Raw genomic sequence first — 21,871 nt, 5'->3', positions numbered from 1 at the left:
GCATGCCCGCCAAAAATAATTGCAAATGTCGCGTGTATTTTTTCTGTCAACATCAACACCAATGTCAACGGGACAAATGTTTGGTGTGCGTGTCGCTAGTTTCCCTGCCACCTCGAAAATCGGAGAATGCAACTTTTGACATTTCGATGACCTTAGCTAACTTGCTAAGCGCGAAACAACAACGAAAACAGCACTTGCAGTTAATTTTTGCCCCTCTATCTCCCCCGCTCACTATGTATCTGTCCCTTTTCCTCTGGCCTGTAACCTAAATTCGTATTACTGTGTTTCAGTTCCCATTTTGAGAACCATGTTCCACTTGCCATTCCATTCCGCCAAAATGTATTTGCTCCCCCATCCATTTCCCGACTGACTTTGCCATTTTGCCTTTACTGTTATTTCATTCAAACATGGCCGCGTGGGTGTGGCCTTGTTACCAATACAGATACGAAATGCGAATCCTCTCCCACGCACACACACACACACGAGCTAGGAGTCGTCGCCTGGAAGCGGTAGGCGGAGCCGTTATTGTCGTACATTCCTTCGGTTCCTGGCAGAATGAACACGCTCTGCCGTTCAGCGACCGCTTCCAGTGCCCCCACCAATGCACATGTGGCTTCCAGCTGTTCATCAGCTGTTCAGCTTGGAAGTCAGGGGCGTTCACTGTGGTGAAAGCTTGGCGCTCAAAAAGAGTGCAGCTTACGCCCCCACCACTCTGTCATCGTCACATTTGAAAAACTATAAAAACTTGCTACAACTTGCCGATGATTTGACATTACCTACTACCAAAATGGATGGATGCATTATGGACAACACTGAAAAAAGTCACGGTCGTTTGTCAAAAACCCGGGGGCTGTCCGAACATCTAAAGACGCTTTTTTGTTCATATTTTGCAGTGACCAGGTGTTAATTTTTACTTTGAATCAGAAAAATCCTACGGACAAGTTTCAAGAGGTTATACAACTAACATAATATCAACGAGTTTCTTAACAGAACTACTTAAGTAGAAATACTTAAATATTTCCGTAACTAACACCAGTGAAAAGTAGGAACAGACAGGCCCAGCGACAGGGGGGGAGGGGGGACGGGGTGTTTCCCCCCGGGCCCGTATTCCCTGTCGCCTGGCCTGGGAACAGATATTCAAAAATATTTATTTTTCAAGCTGACAAACCACTTTTGGATGTAAAATTAAAAAGTTTACCTTGTCCCATTTTTTGTTAGCTTACAATCAGCTAGAAATTAAATTTTTAATGGAAACTTCTGAGTGCACTGGACTGTACATGGAAATGGCAAACAATGTTCTAATTATTTTTGAGGCGCACAAAGCACATTTCTACTTACTGTTGAAATATTGAACATTTTGGGCTTTGTCTGGTTGTATAACCCCCCAATTCAATTAACAGTCTGCAGATGACAGACCTCAATCACTCAGATCCCTCGCAATCATTGCAGATGAACGGCGACGTTTGAAAGAGCAATAAAGTTTTAATGCATATAAATTGTGGATGCCTAAAAGAGGGGCAGACTGAAAAATTAATGTGGGCTTATCACGGAGGGGATTGCCTGTCCTGCCAACCGACCAAGAAAAAGCCGGTGAGAAGGACTCACAGGTGAGATGGTGATGATATTCCTCAACCTCCAGAATCGCAGATTTGGTTTCAGTTTCGCTTACTGCTCCGGATTATGGTTCCTGATGTGGGTACGTGGCTGGATGCCCAGTTGAATGTGGATGCTCCGGCTCAATGACGTCAGCAATGGACTTGAACCGAAATCCCGCTTCACTTGCGAACTTTGACCTATGCTAAATTCGAGCCCACAGCACTCAAATACATTTTTCAGATCGCCTGAGGGCGGTTCTGGCAGTCATGTCGCCTTGAATTTATTTGTCAGCTTGATGAAAGGTCATTTGGATTCTACTTCTTCGGGCAGTCACTATTTCCAGACGTACATATATCTATGTGTCTGTCGGTGGATTTTCCTCTGTCCGCCCGCCATTGCTACATTCATCATTTTTGCGACATGTCAATTTGTCACTTACCTGGCCTGACAGTGCGAGTATTAGATAAGATATATATGTGTACATATGTTTTCTTATCAGTCAAATCAGTGGAGCCATCAATCAAAGCAGCAGTCTGAAGGTTTGAAGCTAGATTGAGATGGATTGCGATAGATAATTACTAAAGACAGCGGTGGCCAAATAACGAAAAAACTGAAAAGTTTCGCATACGGAATTAGTCAAGGTCAAAAAGTTTGTCCTGAATGCAAATCAAAAATGTTTGCATAAAACTGAAGAACACTTAAGTCTCTGCCTATTAAAACTTTTCATTTTGTTGAGCATATGAGCTTTTAAAAAGTAATTAAATATTCATTTATTCAATTCTCCATCAGCCCTATTGTGAAAGCAGAAAAAATTAAGTAATGATAGTATATAAATTGGTTTCTTTGAAGAAAAAAAACATAAAATATTAATTCAAGTGCTTATTTTTTGTTGAAATCGTAGTTTTCTTTAGAAAATATGATTGGTATAATTTATATATATTTAATTGGTACAAACGCATCTTCAACTGCATAAATATAATGCACTAAATTTAATCTTACTTCTGTTGATTCATTCATAGTATCGAAGTTATCATCGAGTTCTTCCATTAAGTGATTTCGTCATTAATGTGCACTTATTATTAGCTGAATACAAAGACCTGAAAATTGGTTCAAAGCCGGAGTGTTTCGATGAGTATTTGCCTTATTTGCACATCTCTGCATAGATGCACGAAGATACTGGTAAATACGTAATGCGAATAATTATAGATGTCGTTCTTCGATGTAATTGCTGGCCAAGTGCGTCAAAGCACTCGAGATTGGAGCGCCAAAGCCCGCGGTTGCAACTCATCTTAACCCAGAAATGAGGCGACATGTGATAAACACAAGCCCACATTACTATATTGTATTGGCAAATGCGGCAACTAATAATGCCAGTGCTTTGTTTCGGCCCTAATAGGAGTAGCACATGAGAGTCTAGTTGGCATGGCCATTACCATTACCAATGGCATTGCCATTACCATTACCACCATTCCCATTACCTTTGTCATGGCCACCGGGAGTGCGAGTTTGAGTTGGAGTGGGAGTGGGACTGGGAAGCGAGTCTTATCTGCACGCAGATAATGGAGCTCCCTCGCCTTGTCAAGGCCACAGAGACTTTCTTCAATGGCGGGCCTGAGATCTTTTGGCTGAGGTGAGTGCCGGGGCACCTCCGAATTCATTATGTGATGCCATCATCGACGGGCACTTCAACTGCCGTGGGGCATCCACAACGAGCCCACGAACCGCGCACTTGAGGCCATCCGCATCCATCGAATATAGTACTATAACGAATATTTGTACAAAAAATTGCGTGTTTGCATTGCGGCAATGATTTCTAACTAAATTTATTGAAGTACTTTTCACTTTTAATGCGAGCGCTTGTGTTTCTCTTCGCCACGCTTTGATATTTATGACTTTTACTTGAAAAAAATATGTGAGCCCCAATTTTTGTACACACACTTGTGTTTTGTTAAGCCCCAAATTGGAGCACTAGCACTCCAGGCTCCAAGTTTTTCACCTCTTCGCATTTTGAATGATTTCGGAGCGGGCACAATGCGAGTTGATTGATTGTGGTAGCAGCACAGCGGCAATAGCTTTGATTGCCAATCGAAGGTGTTAGATAACATTACAAGCGCAACAGACACGGACCGCCTAATTATCGTTTATCAGACGAATCTCATATTCCGGGCATGGCCCAGGGCCCTGTGCCCTGGGAACCCATCCCGACCCCAAATGTGTGTGTATCTCCGCCGTGGTTAATTAAAAGTTCTGCCTCATCGGTCTTCGGCCTGGGGTTCAGATGGCTCAGGTGGAGGCTCAAGTTCAGGTCCAAGGCAGCAGCGTTACAGTGAAAACTGGGCAGCCACAACCATGGCTGCAGCAATTGCCAGGTTATACAATATACTTAGGTTGCGGTGACTTGTGGTTTTGGATTGCTAGGCTGTCATGGAAGTTTTGTATGATTTTTGTTGAGTACGAGCTAGTGCAATCAGTCGTAAGCGTTGTAATTTTGGGTGATAAAGTATTTGAAAAATATAGGAAAGACCGAAAAGCTAGTTATTGTGGCTGGTTCCGATGGTTAAATCAGTTTTCTGCTTGGATTTCAATATTTCAAAAGTAACGCAGGCTACAAAATTGTAGGAGGAACCGAAAATAACCAGTAATTGTTGAAGAACATGTACAAAAAATCCTCTTACCGCATGTACCTTTAATTAATAAAATAAGTACACACAACGACCGGGTTTAAACTTTTAGTGCGGACTTTAGTTGAGTAAACATACAGTTGTCTTACTGTGCTAGCACACATAATTAATTTATGTGCACCACCACTGATCCAACCACGCGGCCGTAAATCCAATCGAATCCAATCAAAGAAAAGAAACATAAACGGCTTAGACGTTCAGCAACAGGACGAAAGTTGGCTGTTTATTTGGTGTAGGGCTCGACCCACTTCCACTCCTCCCAGACAACGCAGTTCTGCTGCTGCTCCATGAAGGCGTAGTTGTCCGGGCACTGGATGTAGTCGGCCTTCTCCTGACCCTCGGGGCACACCCAGTAGTGGGTGGGGTCCGAGATGTCGCGGAACTTGCGCGCGTGATCCTCGACGATGGCGCAGTTGGGCTCGGCGTAGATGTCCTGGCCATTGTAGGCAGAGCTGAGGGCCAGGAACAGGCCCAACAGTAGGCAGCAAATGAGGGAGACTGCAAAAGGAAAATTTGGGAAAATTGAATGGAAAATTCTTGAGAAGATCGATGGCGATGTGTCTCACCCTTGTACATAATGAAAGTGTTGCAATCAAAGTCCGTCAATTGGCATATTTATACTAGTGCCGAATTCTTCTTATCGAAGCGACACTTGCTGCACAAGCAAAGTCACTTAGTCCAATTGAGTTTCAATTTATTTTTAGCTCCCTGACTTGTTTAGTTCCCCTGCTGCGAGTGTCGCCCCGAAAGTTTGGGCAATGGCAATCATAACAAGCCGCATTTCACTTGGCCGCATTAATTGGATTTGGCCCAGAGACCGACCGTGTCGTCTTAATCGATAATTAGCCGCTGCACTGCGTTGCCACCATCACATCTTGGCCAACCTGAAATAATCAGTTAGCTTAACACATCCGATGCGATGCTATGTGATGCGATACGGCAGCGTCATCTTGTCCCTTGAGCATAAAAATATACAAAAGAAATAGTCACCCGCTGGGGAGTTGCGTCGCTGATTGCCCACCTCCTTCTCCCCCCCCCCAGGTGTGCCACCTCTCAATGCGGAAACTGTAATTACACTTTAAAACATTTTGTAAGCGATTTTCAGGGTTTTTTCTTCGACCCACTCTTGCTGCTAAACGGTTTTTAGTCGGCACATTTCGTGAGGTTTGCCATATTTTATTTCAGCTGATGCGGCTGCTGCTGCCTCTTTGCTATTTATATTGGTCAAGTGGCCTGGCGCCCGAGTCGCTTGGGGCGTTTGAAGCTCCGAAACCACAGCCAAACAAAGCCACAAAGAGACAAACAGTTAACATAAATGCAAAATACTTTTGCAAAATGACAAAACAAAAATAAACATCATAAAGAAAAAATCCATCGGAAAGACAGTCAGCAATTAATTAATGGAGGGGCCGATAGTCTTTAATGTTGCAAAATTTAAACGGATTCAGATTTCAGCATTTGTTTTACGCGTTTACGCGAAAATATCCGATTGTGCATTCGCCATGCCAGCTGGGTTCACACTTCACAAGCTGTCAATAAATAGTCATGGTTATTATGCTGGATGACTGTTGACTGAATAAATGCGGTGTAGTTTGTGGGCTGTTTAATTGGATGCCGAACATTTGCTGTTGATTCTACACCCCAATGAATCAAATTTACGGAGATCAATCCAATCAATACATTTGCTTTGCGAAAACATGTAAATATTTATGCATATTAGTTCGTCCCTAATAAATGGTTTTGTATTAAAAGTGGAACAAATTGACCAGCTTTACATATATCAAATTATTATGTTTAACTTATATCTATGATGATAGTGTAGGGCTGGGTGGGAATTCAATATGGTACTTTGGGAGCTACAAGAAGAATCCATTAAAAATGCACTTGGTTGTCTACCTTCTTCCTGAAGTGAAGTGAAGTGCTGCATTAAATAATGCTTCAATTTATTTGTTATCTCTCTCTATCTACTCTCCCCACCTCTGAAGCCCATGAATTTTTCACCCATCTTGATAAAGATGCTGTATTCAGCTACTTCTTCGCTCTGCTCCCTTGATAATAATCGACGGATGCGTGTGTCAAAATGTCAATACTTTTATTATTCTTGTTTTCACTTCGTCTTTTTTTGGCACAGCTCCCCCTCGAAAGTATAAAAGTTCCATTCCCGAAACGTGAGGGTCTCAGTTGGTTCCTTCTACCGAGAAACTTTCACAGCTGAAAATGAAGATTGGTGGGTGTGAGGTTGAATTTTAATGTTGTTTCGCATCTATAACCTATCGTTTCCACCAGCTGTTGCCCTGTTTGCCACCGTTCTGGCCATTATTTTCGTGGCGGGCGTGAGTGCGGATGCTGGTCGCTCCGCCTGCAAGGACGAGTCCGAGATTGGCAAGACCTTTACGCACCACTTCGATGCCGCCAAGTACTGGCTGTGCGAGACCCTCGGCACTCCGGCCACCGAGGTGGACTGCCCCTCGGGACTGGCCTACATGCACCTGCTCAAGGAGTGCATCCCATGGGCCAGCTACATCTGGAAGAAGCCAGAGATGCCACCAACTGTGGCCTGAAAATAAATGACCCAGCTCTTGAACGTTCACAACTGCAACATTATCTGATTATTAATTGATTGATCCAGTAGGTTTTGGGAGCAAAGGTGCTAAGTAGTGTGTATTTTCACAAGAAACTTATCCTACATAAATGTTCCAACTATTCTGGCATAATTGGAGAGCAAATCACTATTGAAATTGCCTTCTTAAAATACCTGACAAAATTAACATAAGTTGAATGTGACTGCATTGGTAAAAACGTGATATAACACTCATATGCGGGGTGTCTGATTTCTTAACCACCATTTCAATAAATTAACATTGTTTTTCAAGCCTTAAAGGCAATCAAAATGCATTTTATTGATCCACAAGACGCAGCCGATGACAGATGTTGCCACTGAACTTGGCATCGGATCGCAGTGGATTTATCAGTGCAAAAACAAAAGCAAATGCCGAAAGCTTTACGATCGCAGTAGCTTGTTGTTGCCTCCGCTGCCGCTGCCGCTGCCGTTGCCGTTGCCTTTGTTATTTTGTTGTACTTTTTCTGTGGCAGATGCGTAGCTTTGGACGCGACGTCGCGCATTCGCCGTGGTTGCCGCTTTGGCTGCTTTGGCTGCTTGCTGGTGGTTTCTGTGGTGGCGCTGGCTTGGACTGGTGGCTCCGGCGGAGAGCGAGTGCAAGTGTTACATAAAGTACCAAACGCGAAGACATGCCGCTGCCAGCGTCGTCTTCTCATTGTGATTTTGGCTTGGAGCTTTTGATTTTCGTCTGTCCGCATTGTTGTTGCTTTTTCTGCTGTGTTTTTCGTTTGCGTCTTTATTTTTGCGGCTTTGCCCGGTTATGATTTTGTATAAAAGTGCATGCTGCGCATCAGCCAGCAGTGTAGTTCGCATTCGTCCATCGGCAGAGCATCGTCTGCAAAGTGCCCCCAAAAATCTCAAAGAAACAGCTGGTGCCCACGAAAACGGTCAGTGCTGCATAAAGGATAACTTATTTAATAGTACACTTACGAGTATACATCACGTCATTATAAATCTTTGTTACTAAGTGGCAAAGTCTTTAGACAGGATTATTACACAGTACAAAGAAGCAAAGACGGTTTATTATCAGATACAGTGTAAAAAAAAGTTTAAAGTTCTAGTCATTTCAAATTTCAGTGCTTTGGGAAAACAACTTATAAACTTTGACTTATCATATTCAATATAGTCAACTCAGGACTATCTTATATTTCTGAAACTGTCAGGTAAAATGAAAAATATCTTCAAAATGCTCTTACTCATTACATAACAAAGTTTGCACATTATTTTATCAGGAAATTTGTTATAGTTTTTAATCTTTAGCTGAATGAAAAAAAAATGTATTATGTGCAGACAGATGATTAAATATTCGTTACTAAATTTCCCAAACTAAAGTTCATAAAAACCAAGTGGTTGTCAAAATATGTTGGATCAACATTAGTCTAAAGAACTTAGCACTTGTCACCCTCGTAAATTGCATAATCAGCATGGGCAATAATGAGTTGCCTCACATTCAGCAGGTCATATAGTCACTTAGTCGGACTTAGAAAAATAATTAAAGTTTGTCGCAATCACCAAAACCAAACAAGCGTCGCGAGCCAAACAATAAAGCAAATTGCTAAAAAACCAACAATTGGACGCAACGGGACAGGCCAAGACGACTCCGAATGTGGCCAAAACGCGGATACCGTAATTGGCAGCAGTAGCTGGAGAGGCAAATATGTGTCACTCCACATGCAACATGCCACATGCCGCATGCCGCCTGCAGTGGGGGTGTAATGGCAATGGCGCTGAGAAATTTCCAACTGTCGTGGCTGATTTTGCAATGTCATAAAAGCCAGCATTATGCCACAGCCGATCACGCCCACACTCAGTCTATAGTCCCTTTTATATTCAATTTCCCTCAAGAAAAGCGCCCAAAAAAGTATAAGTGAGTTTCACTCTGCTTCGGATGAGATTTGCTGGCGATTTCAGTGGCTTTTGCTTGCATCCGCGATTTGCCAAAAACGGCAACTTAAGTGGCAGCACACCAGGGGCTCCACTTTCAATGCCGGACGACACGCTCCGTCTGCTGGCCAGTTCTTGGCATTGGCCGACCCGACGGACCGAGCCAAGATTGACGAGCGATTAGGTTCGCTCCGTGGGTTAAGTCTCGGTCATCTTGGTCATCTCGGTCGTCTTGGTCGTCTTGGTCGTCTTGGTCGCATTGGTGCCCGTTAAAACTTATGCAACATTAACGTAATCTTTCTATAACTATTTTTTGCAAGTAATCCACTTTCAACTGATTTTCTTTAATGCCCCCCTTCCCGCTTTGCAGTTCGGTTAATTTGCATTCGAAGCTCATCACATCGACCTCATCCCCCGGAGAAGCAGCAGCAGTCATGCGTGTGGTAAGTACACTAAAACTAAAATGAACCAATTAAGATATATATATACTCGTTTCGCCTTATTTCCATATGGTATTGGACGTACTACAATCATCCAAATACATTTTTAAAATATATATCTATTAAGCTCATTTGCATATTGCAATTTCTTTCTTTCTTATTTTAGTTAAATTAGAGAACAACTTTGAAATACTACTAAAAATCAATCCGGTTTAATTTAATTAATTAATTTAATTTTGTTATTAAAAAACTTTAGTTTTAGTAGTAATAATCGGTTTATCCTCCTTTTGTCGAGGAAATTGTTTTAGTTAAAACTGTGCTTACATTAATCACTTAGTGTTTGTTCAAGTGTATTTTTGTAGAGATCCTAAAGTTGAAAACTATTTATAACACTGTACAACTCGCATAGTTTTTTCAAAGTGCATAGCTGAAGAGATCGCTCTAATGTGGATCACCGATCGGTGCGTCATAAAAAAGCTAATTTACTAATTTCCTCGTTTTTGCAGCAGCTTGTCGGTGTCATCGCCGTGGCCGTCGTGGCCGTTTCGCTGGTGCGCGATGTTGGAGCCGAGCCACCGGTGAACAACGCCTACTTGCCACCAAGTTCGCCCCAGCGTCCCTCCTCCAAGTATGGTGCTCCGCCCGCCAGCTCTTACCTGCCACCCGCCTCCGGACCGGCGCCATTTTTCAACACCGCTCCGTCTAGCAGCTATGCGGCTCCATCGCAAAGTGCTTCATTGGGTGGCCCTTATCCGGCTCCTGCTCTACGTCCCTCCAGTTCCTATGGACCACCAGCCTCCCGTCCCTCGTCCAGCTATGGACCACCGCCAAGCCGGCCGAGCCAGTCGTACGGACCACCGCCACAGGCCAAGAAGCCCCATCATCGTCGTCCATCCACCAGCTACGGAGCTCCGAGACCCGCTCCGCCTTCGCAGAGCTATGGTGCCCCGCCCTCTTCTAGCTATGGGCCCCCGAAGACCGCGCCCCCTTCCCAGAGTTACGGTGCCCCAGCTCCACCCTCCAGCAAGTACGGTCCTCCCAAGTCTGCACCTTCTTCCAGCTATGGAGCTCCGAGACCCGCAGCCCCTGCATCCTCGTACGGCGCCCCCGCCCCACCATCCTCGTCTTATGGAGCACCTGCCGCACCATCATCTTCGTATGGAGCACCTGCCGCACCGTCATCGTCTTATGGAGCTCCCGCCCCACCGTCCAAATCTTATGGAGCACCTGCTCCGCCCTCTTCTTCGTATGGAGCGCCTGCTGCTCCTTCCAAGTCTTACGGAGCACCTGCCCCACCATCTTCCTCATACGGAGCACCTGCCCCACCATCTTCCTCCTATGGAGCTCCTTCGGCGCCCTCTTCCTCCTACGGACCTCCAAAGTCAGCGCCCGCACCACCTTCATCCAGCTATGGAGCCCCGCCTCAGGCGCCCGTCAGCTCCTACCTGCCACCCGCTTCGCGCCCAGCGAAGCCCTCTTCCAGCTACGGAGCACCCAGTGTGAGCAGCTTTGTGCCCTTGCCTTCGGCTCCATCGACCAACTATGGAGCACCGTCGAAGACCCAGAGCCTGGGAAGCAGTGGCTACTCATCCGGACCTTCTTCGTCCTACGAAGCACCAGGTGCATCCCCATCGTCATCCTACGGAGCTCCTACCTCTTCGTTCCAGCCCATCTCACCACCATCGTCCAGCTACGGGGCTCCTAGCAGCGGATCAGCCTCAAGCAGCGGAAGCTTCTTGGCCGCTCCCTCATCCTTGTACAGCGCCCCAAGCAAGGGTTCCAGCCATGGATCATTCCAATCTGCTCCATCCAGCTCGTACTCTGCTCCCAGTGCCAGTGCTAACAGCGGTGGATCATACCCCTCAGCTCCTTCATCATCCTACTCTGCCCCCAGTTCGAGCTCAAACAGTGGAGGACCTTATGCCTCGGCTCCGACTTCGTCCTACTCGGCACCCAGCTCAGGATCCAACAGTGGCGGACCTTACCCCGCTGCTCCATCGTCCTCGTACTCCGCTCCCAGTGCCTCTGCTAACAGTGGTGGATCCTATCCTTCGGCTCCATCCTCGTCTTACTCGGCACCTAGCCCAGGATCCAACAGCGGTGGACCCTATCCTGCAGCTCCTTCATCCTCGTACTCGGCACCAAGTCCTTCAGCCAACAGTGGTGGTCCTTACTCTTCGGCTCCCTCATCTTCGTACTCCGCTCCCAGCTCTAGCTCCAACTCCGGTGGACCATATGCCGCTGCTCCATCATCTTCGTACTCTGCTCCCAGTTCCAGCTCAAGCAGTGGAGGACCCTACCCCTCGGCGCCTTCATCTTCGTACTCCGCACCCAGCTCCAGCAGTGGAGGACCATACCCATCCGCTCCCTCTTCGTCCTATTCCGCACCCAGTCCGAGCTCCAACAGCGGAGGACCTTACCCGTCTGCTCCATCCAACTCGTACTCGGCCCCGATCGCTCCCCCATCTTCATCTTACGGAGCACCAGCCTCAGGAGCGTCTTCCTCGTTCAGCGCACCCTCCTCTTCCTATGGAGCTCCCTCCACTGGTGTGGGTGCCAGCTCATTCTCGTCCTTATCATCGTCCTTCAGCGGAACCTCGTCGAGCAGCAGTGGTGGCTATCCCTCGGCTCCGTCCAGCTCCTATGGAGCTCCGTCCACCGGCTCTGGCCCGAACTTCTCTAGCGCACCCTCGTCCAGCTACAGTGCTCCGCCCTCCGGTGGGTCCTCCAGCTCCGGTCCCTACCCAAGTGCTCCGTCCCAGGACTCCGGTTACGAGTACAACGGACCCAGCCAGGTGCCGGAGACCATTCAGCAGGGCTACAGTGCCGACGGTGGCTACACCTATCGGAAGAAGTGAGCAGCCGCCGCATCGCGCATACGCCACGTGCCTTCGAATACTCAACCACCACATCATATCATCGCCGTCGCCATTGTAAATTATTCCCCAAATGACAAGCCACCAATTCGCCCATTCCTCTCTGTCCTACATGGAAATCTAGCCTTAATTCACTGTACCATTAGATGTAAAACACGAAACGTTTGTTAAATAAACAACTTGATGAAGATCACAGAAGCTCGTAGAAGCCATCAGTTCTGGGCGATCGGTTCCCTTCACATCCGCGACATCAGCAATTCCAGCGTTGCCAACGATGCCAGCGACATTCGCGGAATTCTTACGTACGACTAATTGACAGCCGTGGAAGTGGGGATGGTGAAGTCGACCCAATGTCAGTTGAAGGCCCGAATCGGCTAACAATGAAAACTTATGCGAAAATAGCGGATATACCGGATATTCGGATAGCTGCCACAACCACATCCCCTGCAACAAGACATCTTGACTGGGGGCCACAATTAGGGGGAATTCTCGAGCGACACAAGTTATGAGCTTATGATGGAGGACGGCGATTCCAATCTAATTGAGATTACAACTTAATTGCCACAGCAGATGCAACAGATCCAACAGATTCAACTGCAACTGCATAATTAGCATGCTAATTGAAACCAGTTGAGATCGCAGATGGCGGCTATGGTTCTCTGACTTTGGCAATTTAACTGACTGACTTTCGACTAAATAAAATAAGTAACTGTCGCATAGTTGCCACATTCTCGTCACTGTGAATCTCAAAATGCATTGTCTTGCGGTTTCGGACTCGGATGGAACCGATGAGATGCGACACCGACAAGAGCTCTTTGCTCTTTAAGTTGGTCTGAGAAATTTCCACCTGCCATGATAATACGGTTCCATTGTCATCGGGTCGTCACTTGGCGGCTTTTGTTGGGTCGTAATACTCGCATTTATTTCACAACCCAGTCAGTTAGTCGGCAAAATATATAAGTACTGAGAAATAGAATAAATAAGTAGACGGATTTCGGCTTTTGGGGCAACAGAGAAACCATTTTAATGTAGATATATATACCTTTTATTTATTAAATACTTTTTTCGATTTATGCCATTTCGCTATGCTTAAAACATTGATATGTATTCGGTTTAATTTGACTTTAATACATCATGTACTGTATATCGTAACCCTTCGTCCTATTCATTTGTATTTGTATTTTTATTTTATTTCATTTCATTTATTTCGGTTAACATAATGCCACTAAGGTGACTTGGAGTGATAGACCAAGTTTGGTTAACAATAACAGAAGTATGTAGGTATATTTAACTAATTGCAACACAGAATAGTTTCGACTGTTTTAACCAAGCGAAGTCATCGCAGTTGAATGCATAAATTATTTGGTGGTTTTGGTTTAGTTGATAGTAACTTTACAAACGATTCGAGTAATTATAATTTGCATATTTACAAACCTGGTCAACTGCACAAAGAAAGGCGAAACGTGGAATACAAACACACTTAAATACTTATGTAGGATCTCGGCAAATTTAGTGAAACTCCTTAGATAAGCGGATTCAAACTCTATTGAAATTGACACACTCAGATCTGATGCAAGAGATAATAACAATAACAACGAACAGATATGCTTGTATCATATGGTAGATAATCCTAAATGGACTCAAACTCTTCTTAGTTAGTTTCACTTATGTAAACGTTAAAAAACTCTACCTCGATATAACAAACATACGAGGCTCAATCAAAAAGCAGTCAACATTTATTACAATTTAATGAGTTGTATGTAGTTGTGGTATTTTCTATAGGGCTCCACACCTTACCAAGACTTGAGTTGTGTTTAGTAATTCAGATTTAGTTCTTTATAACGCGTTGAAGGAGTATCAAATGGCCGAGAGGCTTTCGAAAGGAGGAACTAACGCACATCTCTTGGTAAACTATATTCAAATAGGCTTCATTTTGGAGTAACGTTGAGATCAAGGGTTGGGATTTGAGGTTCGGGGTTCAGGCAGCGTGTGTTTATATAGATCGGAAACTCCCTTGCCAATGGTTCTTTCGCAGGATTCTGGGTCAGTGTCGTGGGTGCTTCCTTGGGTATAACTCTCTAAATTCAGTGGCTGGCTTCTAGATATGTATATATATGCTTTTGTATATGATTTTGTATAGGTATATATTTAGGTACTACGATGCAACATGTTATATATATATATATATATATATATATATAGATCTGCTTTCCTGTGTACCATCTGCCATGTACGTTGTGGTTTTTGCTCTTTGAGAGCAGCTAAAATTCATTCCTATATAACTCGATATGCCTCGTTTTCGCTCACTTACTCGACTACTGTTTGGATATAGTGGATGTTTTTATACCCCGATTCTCCAATATAGCTTACACGAGTGATATGTATACTGATATACTTCCGCCTTGTTTTGATATGTTTCGTTTGCATTAGTTTGTGGTTAGTTTTGCTTAGCTTTGTTCGTTCTGGAAGGACACATGATTCACATTATATGCATCTATATAGTATATGATCGATATGCTAACGCCAGGAATGCCAATTCATATTGCTCAAATGCTCTGCTCAGTGGTTATACATACACTTACTTCCATAGCCTCTTCAACTTTTTGGGCTAACTCTTTGGGTTAATACGGGAATTCCTATGCAATTCTCGGGCAGGATAATGAACATTTACACATAGATACTCTAACATCAAAATAAATACCGATAGAACGCTTTTAGCTTGTAGAAACTATACACATTAAGTTGGCTAAATGAAAATGTAAACCTTACGATCAGCTTTCTGCACATTTTACCTGAGCACTTGTGTGTTTAACGTACGTTTCCTAATACTTTCTGTACTCCTCTCCACAATCTGATGACCCCAACATCCCCCATTTGTGTCCCCCTAACAAGCGCAACATAAAATCGGATATTTATCTGGTATCAACTGCAGCCTAATTTTGGGCAATCAGCTACCAAGATGCCATGGGATTTTCTACTCCGCTCAGAAGGCCGTATTATCCTGCTCCGCAGTGGGCATGGCCATCCCGCTTTGGCTCTGGAGGTGGCCCCCTCCTCCGCCCGAGGGCTTTACTCCAGTGGCGTTGTCCAGCATTTTCTTGACCTGCGCCTGCGCCGTCTCCTGGTTGATGCGTCGTGCCTCCGCCACTGGCAGATCGTCGTCCGATTCCAGCGCGGGATTGATGCGGCCATTGCGCTCATCCTTGCCCGCCATTGTGGCCGCTCCGTAGGATCTAGCCAGGGGTCCGGCCATTACGGATAGCTGTTCACCCGACTCCGAGGGATCGCCCACACGCTGCACATCCTCCGGAATGTTGACCACGCAGCGGAAGTAGTCGTAGCTGGGCGGCAACTTGCCGGACTCAAACATCATTCTGAAATTGATTAAGAGAAGGGTTAGTTTTAATTGATTTAACTTTAAATAAAATAAATAAAATATTTATTAAATATAAAACATTAAATCCAACAATTTCTATCGCCCTATACTCACTTAGTCCACCAGGAGACCGAGATGAGGGTGACCAGGCTGAGCAGCATGGCCATGGTGCGGAAGGGGAACATCTGCTCCTTGGTCTCCTCGTCGTAGCCAGGATACTTGATCAACGGAGCCAGTCCTAGGATGGCCTCCCCGCCCGACAGTCGGATTGCCAGGGCCACAATGTAAGCCGACAAGCTGCCGTACGTGTTGCAGTGCTTCTTGAAGTGCACCACCATGAGCAGCTGCGGGAACAGGATGACGTAGACCAGATCCGAGCACATGGACCTGTCCGGAAAGATGAGAAGAGCAGGCACTTAGCGAAATGAGCTGCCAGTTTGGGGTTAATAATGCATCTTCTCACGCACCATAAGCCGTAGATGGAGGGAATAGTGAGGGCCATGATGGTGGCCAGGATGCCCACCACAATGATGGCGACTCGCATCACCCAAATGATTTCCATCTCGGACGCCTTCTGACGGAAAATCAATTTGTAAACGTTCCGGGCGAACATAGAGGCGGCGGAGAGCACCGAAGAATCAGCGGAGGACATCACGGCAGCAGAAACGGCGCCCAGTCCGAAGAAGGACACGAAGTCGGGCGTGAGGTACTGCAACACCATGGGCAGAATCATGCTCGTCTCGTCCACGGTCAGGGGATAGGGTCCCTTGTAATCTGTTTCGTTCCAAGCTGTCATTGAAAAGAAAACAGACTATACTTCTAGGTGCAAAGGTCATCTGCCCCACAACGAGGACATGTGGTTTCCAATTTGGGAATGTATTACTTGTTAGTGTCTAGCTAGGACTCACGTGTGGCCTTGGCAATCGCTCCGATGAGCACCGGGGGAATGGCCATCAAAATGCATCCGGCGGCTGCAACATAGGACAGGAGCTGGGCCCTTCCTGCCGTTTTGCTGGACAGCACCCGCTGGAAGTAGACCTGCCAGGGAATGCCCCCAAAGACGAGCAGCAAGCCGTAGTCTATGTATAGCCAATGCTTTTTAGGCTCCACATGCCCGATCCAGTCCACCTCCAGGTCACTCAGGCTGCCAACGTGCTCGTTGCTCCAGGCGAAGGGAATGCACATCCATAGACCGATGAAGATGCAGAACAACTGGATCACGTCCGTATACGCCACGGAGTACAGTCCACCAAACAGTGTGTAGAAGATGGCGATGCAGGAGGACAGTATCACCGAGGTGCGGTGATCCATGTCGATTATCACCGAAAGAGTGGCTCCAAGTGCAGCCAGGATGCCGGCTGCCCAGAAGACCTCTCCACAGAGAGCGGGCAGGAAGAGCAGTCCTCCCATCCGCTCACCAAAGGAATCCTGCAGCGGGTCCAGCATGGTGATGTAGCCCTGCTTGCGCATGGGATTGGCGAAGAAGATGCCACCTGAGTTTGGATGAAGGATAAGAAATGATAAATAATGCTTACAATTTGTGGTATAAAGTGGACTCTTATTCTTAATATTTTGAATAGACTGTGAAGCTTACCAAATACCAAGCTCAGAGCGTATCCAAATGGAGCCTGACACCACACCAGACCCGATGTGTATATAGCCTCCGCCGTGCCGTTAATGTAGCCGCCACCCACCCAGGTGGCAGTCATGGTGAAGATGCCAACGAAGAGGCCGATGGAGCGTCCGGCCAGCATCACCTCCTCCTCCGAATCGTTGCCGGACTGCTTCTTGCGACCGGCCCAAATGCCCACAACCAGGATCAGGAGGTAGAAGAGCACGATGCTCACCACGCCGGCGATATTGATCATCCTTGCAGTTCAGGCGTGTCCTTGGCTACGAAACTTACGGCTCTCCACGCGCTGGTGTAACTAGATACTCTCGGAATGGGGTTGACCTTTTGGCTGTAATGGAATACAAGGGTTTCACTTAGAGCTATAGCCTTGAGCATAATGGTTAATATGGCAGACTAGTTTTTAAATTAACTAGCAACAGCACGAAGCATTAAATATTAAAAATTAAGCCAATGCATTGGCCATGGCCTTAGGTGCGCCTGACCTTTGTTTGCAAGGATATAATGGGAGCTGTCCCCACCTCAACCCATCGTTACGCCCACCTACGACAAAATGCGTCCTTGTTAATAGCGCACAATAAGGGAGTATTGCATTGAGTTTGACCTCTACGGCCCTATAATTATAATCCCTACAGAGGTTAGATACTATCTTTGGTTTAGTTATCTCGTTAGTTAGTGTGCCAAAAATAATACAATTGTATAGATACTTATAAAAAATATTGTGTTTGAAATCGGTTACAAAAAACAGGTCAAATTGACCATGCTGAGAAAATCTTAGAAAAAATAAAATGACCACTAAAATGTGAGATAAGCCATACGAATATGAAATAAATAGTCTTTAAATAAGTTCATTTATATATTCTTTTATTTTATATATACACTTATTTTAATAAACTTAACATTAAAATAATAATATGTATAATTTAATATTTTTTAAATTTATTTACGACAGCTATTAGTTCCCAAGTAATTTGAACAATACTGAAAGCCATTTAAGTGTGCGGAAATTAATTCTGATTGCAGGCGCACGCACGTGTCCTGCTTATGTAACGGACCGAGTTGGGAGCGGGATGGTCGGGACTCCGCTTATGTGAAATACATAAACAATTCAGAGCACCTTGTGTGTGGGGAGTCGAGTACGTCATAGCCACGTTAGGCGAGCGGCCACCGCGAGAACGCCTCAACGCCATTGTGTGCCACAATGCCCCCTTGTGGCTGCTTCATTCACAAAATTGAGCAAAGCACAGAGCGCATCGGACTAACAGGGGTAATCCCCCCAGCAATCTGCGCATGACCCATCGCATTTGCGGGTAGCCACTCACCTCTGCCTTGCGATTTGTGCGCCAAGTTCAAGCGGACGCCGATTTTCGATTCTGGAGCTTAGCGACGGCAATCAGAGAAGCGCGCCAATCAAATGCGCCTCGGCTTATGCAACATTTCCTGCTCCAAGGGGCTCTTGGTGGATGCGGGAAGTCCCGTAGCAGTAGGTCGATCGAAATCGAGGATGAGGTCTCCGGCTAGGAACTCGAATCACGGTCGGAACACTAGATTAGGCTAGACAGCAGTCGCCCCAGCGGAGGGACGTCTTCTGAGACGGACTGTTACGCGTCCTAAAATGTAACCCGCACATGTGCTCCGGCTGGTAATGAAACGCGTGACGGACGCATTAAACCAATGCCACTAGCTCCGCACCCGAGAGGTTGTCGAAAATGTTCCAGATTATATAAAAATCCCACCACCCACACGTTCAGGTGGTGTTTAGAAGCCTTCGGTTTATTTGAACTGCAATCGAGTGGCCTATTAAATCGATCCAAACTTCAAGGTGGACTGAGTCCAATCAGATCGATATTCGAAAATGAATTAAGCAATTAAACTAAAGCCATTCGGTTTTGAAAAACAAATTAGCAGTAGACTACGGGCTATTGGTAAACTAAAAACACGTTTCCACGTTCAGCCGTCGGACCGTGTTGGCGGTTAGAGCGACGAAATTATAACTGAATTGGAAGTTCAAGTACTGGAGTCCCATCGGCGAACCGATGGCCTCTTCGACGGAAAATGGCTGAGCCGAGTGGGCGTTCATTTTGTGTATGTGCGCAGGAATTTTTATCGAATCGCCGGATGAATCGTTTCGTGGAAGCCGCCACTCGACTTAAATTAGGGGTGAATGTCAGCGCGAAGGGGAGTTGCCAGCACTGGAATGGTGGTGAAAAGCTTCTCTACTCCGCTTGAAGTACCCCTGAAGACCCACAAAACAAATACATATGAAAACGTTCAGGGGTTCAACATTTACAAAGTAATAATGAGAGGGTCTTAGAGAATACATCTATTACGCGTGTAGACTAGTTTTACAGTACTTGTAAACTAAACATTTCCGGTGTTTTAGGGCTACCAATGGGCTAGTAGCCAAACTTCTCGTTCAAGTGGGTGATTCCATCGCCGCTCTGGTTGGACGGTGGCACCCACTTGGCGTACTTTTCGGTGTCCTCATGCTCGGCCAGCTCGTTCTGGTCCATGTCCACATCCTGGCGCTGTTTGGTGCGTTGTCGCTGGCGTTGACGTCGCTTTTTCTGCGCTTCTTCCGGTTCCGATGTGTCGTCTGCTGGGGCACTGAAGTCTTCTGCTGGCGTGCTGCAGTCTTTTGCAGGGGTGCTGGTGCCTTCAGCTGTATTAGTTGAAGCAACAGTGTCGGTGGGATCTGGGGGCACTTCCGATGAAACTTTTGTTGACCTCACGTTGTCTGGTTTTAAGACTTCCGTTTTAGCGACTGTTGGTTTGCTAACTTCCGGTTGAGCAGGGAGTTCGGTATCCTTCAAGTTATCGTTTTCTGGAGTCGATGGCTTTGTCGTACTTTCCTGTTTTGTCACTTCCTTCTTCAAATTGTCCCCCTCCGTATCCTTTACTGTTTCTTGGACCTCTTCCTCTTCGACTTCCTCCTCATCGGAGGCAAATGCATTAGATTGGGGCACAGTCTGTGTGCTTGTTGGCGCTTTGACCACCTTGAATTTACTAAACTGATTTCTCTTGCCAATCATGGGGAGTTGTTTTTTGACTGCACCCTTCTGGGCGACCGACTCCTTAGAACCAGCAGCAAGGCTTGTGGTGAATGGCAGAGCAGTGGGCTTGGCTATCTTCAGTAAGCGTTCCACCTTTTGGTGCTCATCCTTGAGTCGTTTCTGCTCCAACTAATTAGAAGGCAAGGTCTTGAATTAATGATTGTTTATATTATTGTTAAATACTAACCCTTAATTTTTTGATCTCCGTCTTGTCCAGTTTCTCGACGTCTTTGGTGAGCGTGTCCATGAAGTTGTCCAGATCATCACCCTCAGTTTGCTGTTTGGCCGACAACTCTTTCAGCTTTTTTTCCTTTTGTTGGTAAGTTGAAATCTCCTGCTCTACCTTTTCCAATTCTAAGTTGAGCTCAATCTCTTGTTTCAGCTGTGGAAAAGTTGGTCAGTCAATGATCAAGAAGGCTTTTGGGACTTACCAAATCCTCATAGGTAAGGGTGACACTGACTCCGGCATTCTCTTTTCGCTGCTTCTTTCGAGCCACATCTCCAGTGCGATCCCAAAACTCATCTTCGTCATCAGAGTCCCGATTCTTGAGCAGCTTCCTTTTTTGGGCCTCCTGGTTCGCTTGACGCAGCACACCATGCCTGTCGAGCGTTCGACAAGCCTCCAGGGCGCATTGCACCACGCAGTCCTTTTTGCGCCCCTTGTGGTTAACCTCCACAATGATTGGCCTGCCATTGGAATCGTCGAGCGGAAGCTCCACCCGGCAAACAAAGGAGCCGGTAGACAGCTCGTCGCACCTGTACTCTAGGTTTAGACCCTCTCGCTCGAAAAAACCGCGTAACGTTTTCTTTGGGTCGTCAAAGAAAAGCTCCTCGTTATTGGTGCTGGCGTAGGGATTGTGACTAAGATCTGTCTCCTCGTCGGCGTCGTCCCCCATACCCCAGCTGACGCCCTCATTGCGCTCTCGCTCCTCAGCTTCCAGAAGCCTCAACTCTCGTTCCACGGCTGCATCAGCCAGCTCCTTCTCTCTCTTTTGACGCAATTCGGTTACAGATAGCTCTGATTCCGGTTCCTCATCCTCACCGGGACCCTGCAGAATATACACGCGTGTGCTGCCGCCTAACTTGAGCATGTGTCCAACCCGCATGCGGATGTAGACCTTTGGCGGCACGCGTTGCTTGTTTAAAAAAGTTCCGTGAGTGCTACCCATGTCGTAAATGTACCAGCCCTCTGGCTGATCGTTCTTTGACTCTTCGTCCTCTTCACCCATCTCATCGCCTTCCTTATTGGAATCCAGCTTTGGTGGAGCCTTAGGCTTGTACTGTAGCACCACGTGGAAGCGTGAGATCGTCGGATGGGCGGCGGGCACATCGTTCTCTGGCAAACGGCCAAAAGTCCAGATTGCCTGTTGCTGCAGCTGATGCACAGTGTCGATGATCTGACCGGATTTGAGCACCTCAAACCTGTAGTTCTGATTTTCGGCTGGCGGAGCTGACCACTTGGGCACCTTGTAGGGACAGACGGCCGCTGGCGAGGATTTGGGTGTTTTTGGGATTTTCAAGGGCGGAGGCGGTGGTTCTGCAGGAACTTCAGAGCGCGGCTTCTCTGTTATAATTACTTTTGGTTTGGGCAGGGGAGCGGGCACTTTGAACTCGTTCATGATGACGAACGGACGAAATCTGTTAATTTTTCAAGGTGTAAACAAATTTTTGCAAAATTCGCAGCTGTTCGACGCAGTGAGACCAGATATGAGCCG

The 21,871-nt window shown here is 46.2% G+C and overlaps 5 protein-coding genes across 5 annotated transcripts; 2 read left to right on the top strand and 3 right to left on the bottom strand.

Annotated features, from left to right (window-relative positions):
• Positions 1-4,401: 4,401 nt before the first annotated feature.
• On the bottom strand, positions 4,402-6,282 carry LOC120453634. The gene is made up of 2 exons (XM_039638426.1): positions 6,255-6,282; positions 4,402-4,775 (listed from the first exon to the last, which is right to left on the bottom strand). The coding sequence occupies exons 1-2, from the start codon at positions 6,280-6,282 to the stop codon at positions 4,501-4,503; spliced, it is 303 nt and encodes a 100-aa protein (XP_039494360.1). The 3' UTR covers positions 4,402-4,500.
• A 109-nt stretch (positions 6,283-6,391) lies between these two features.
• On the top strand, positions 6,392-6,858 carry LOC120453148. Its single transcript, XM_039637704.1, has 2 exons — positions 6,392-6,504; positions 6,564-6,858. The coding sequence occupies exons 1-2, from the start codon at positions 6,495-6,497 to the stop codon at positions 6,836-6,838; spliced, it is 285 nt and encodes a 94-aa protein (XP_039493638.1). The 5' UTR covers positions 6,392-6,494; the 3' UTR covers positions 6,839-6,858.
• A 799-nt stretch (positions 6,859-7,657) lies between these two features.
• LOC120453617 (pro-resilin) lies at positions 7,658-12,272 on the top strand. The gene is given in 4 exon segments (XM_039638396.1): positions 7,658-7,784; positions 9,152-9,175; positions 9,178-9,224; positions 9,728-12,272. Coding segments are annotated over 4 exon segments (2,550 nt in total). The 3' UTR covers positions 12,080-12,272.
• Positions 12,273-14,338: 2,066 nt separating this feature from the next.
• LOC120451667 (high-affinity choline transporter 1) lies at positions 14,339-19,264 on the bottom strand. Its single transcript, XM_039635542.1, has 6 exons — positions 18,426-19,264; positions 17,068-17,434; positions 16,382-16,966; positions 15,941-16,262; positions 15,588-15,860; positions 14,339-15,471 (listed from the first exon to the last, which is right to left on the bottom strand). Exons 2-6 carry the CDS (start codon positions 17,339-17,341, stop codon positions 15,081-15,083), a joined length of 1,845 nt encoding a protein of 614 aa, XP_039491476.1. The 5' UTR covers positions 17,342-17,434; positions 18,426-19,264; the 3' UTR covers positions 14,339-15,080.
• Positions 19,265-19,373: 109 nt separating this feature from the next.
• On the bottom strand, positions 19,374-21,866 carry LOC120451666 (kanadaptin). Its single transcript, XM_039635541.1, has 3 exons — positions 20,588-21,866; positions 20,344-20,538; positions 19,374-20,285 (listed from the first exon to the last, which is right to left on the bottom strand). Exons 1-3 carry the CDS (start codon positions 21,773-21,775, stop codon positions 19,500-19,502), a joined length of 2,169 nt encoding a protein of 722 aa, XP_039491475.1. The 5' UTR covers positions 21,776-21,866; the 3' UTR covers positions 19,374-19,499.
• Positions 21,867-21,871: the final 5 nt, after the last annotated feature.

This window comes from Drosophila santomea, chromosome 3R, assembly GCF_016746245.2.
Source record: "Drosophila santomea strain STO CAGO 1482 chromosome 3R, Prin_Dsan_1.1, whole genome shotgun sequence".
Taxonomy (NCBI): Eukaryota; Metazoa; Arthropoda; class Insecta; order Diptera; family Drosophilidae; genus Drosophila; species Drosophila santomea.
The sequence above is the reverse complement of the archived record's forward strand: the minus strand, read 5'-3'. Positions and strand labels throughout refer to the sequence as shown.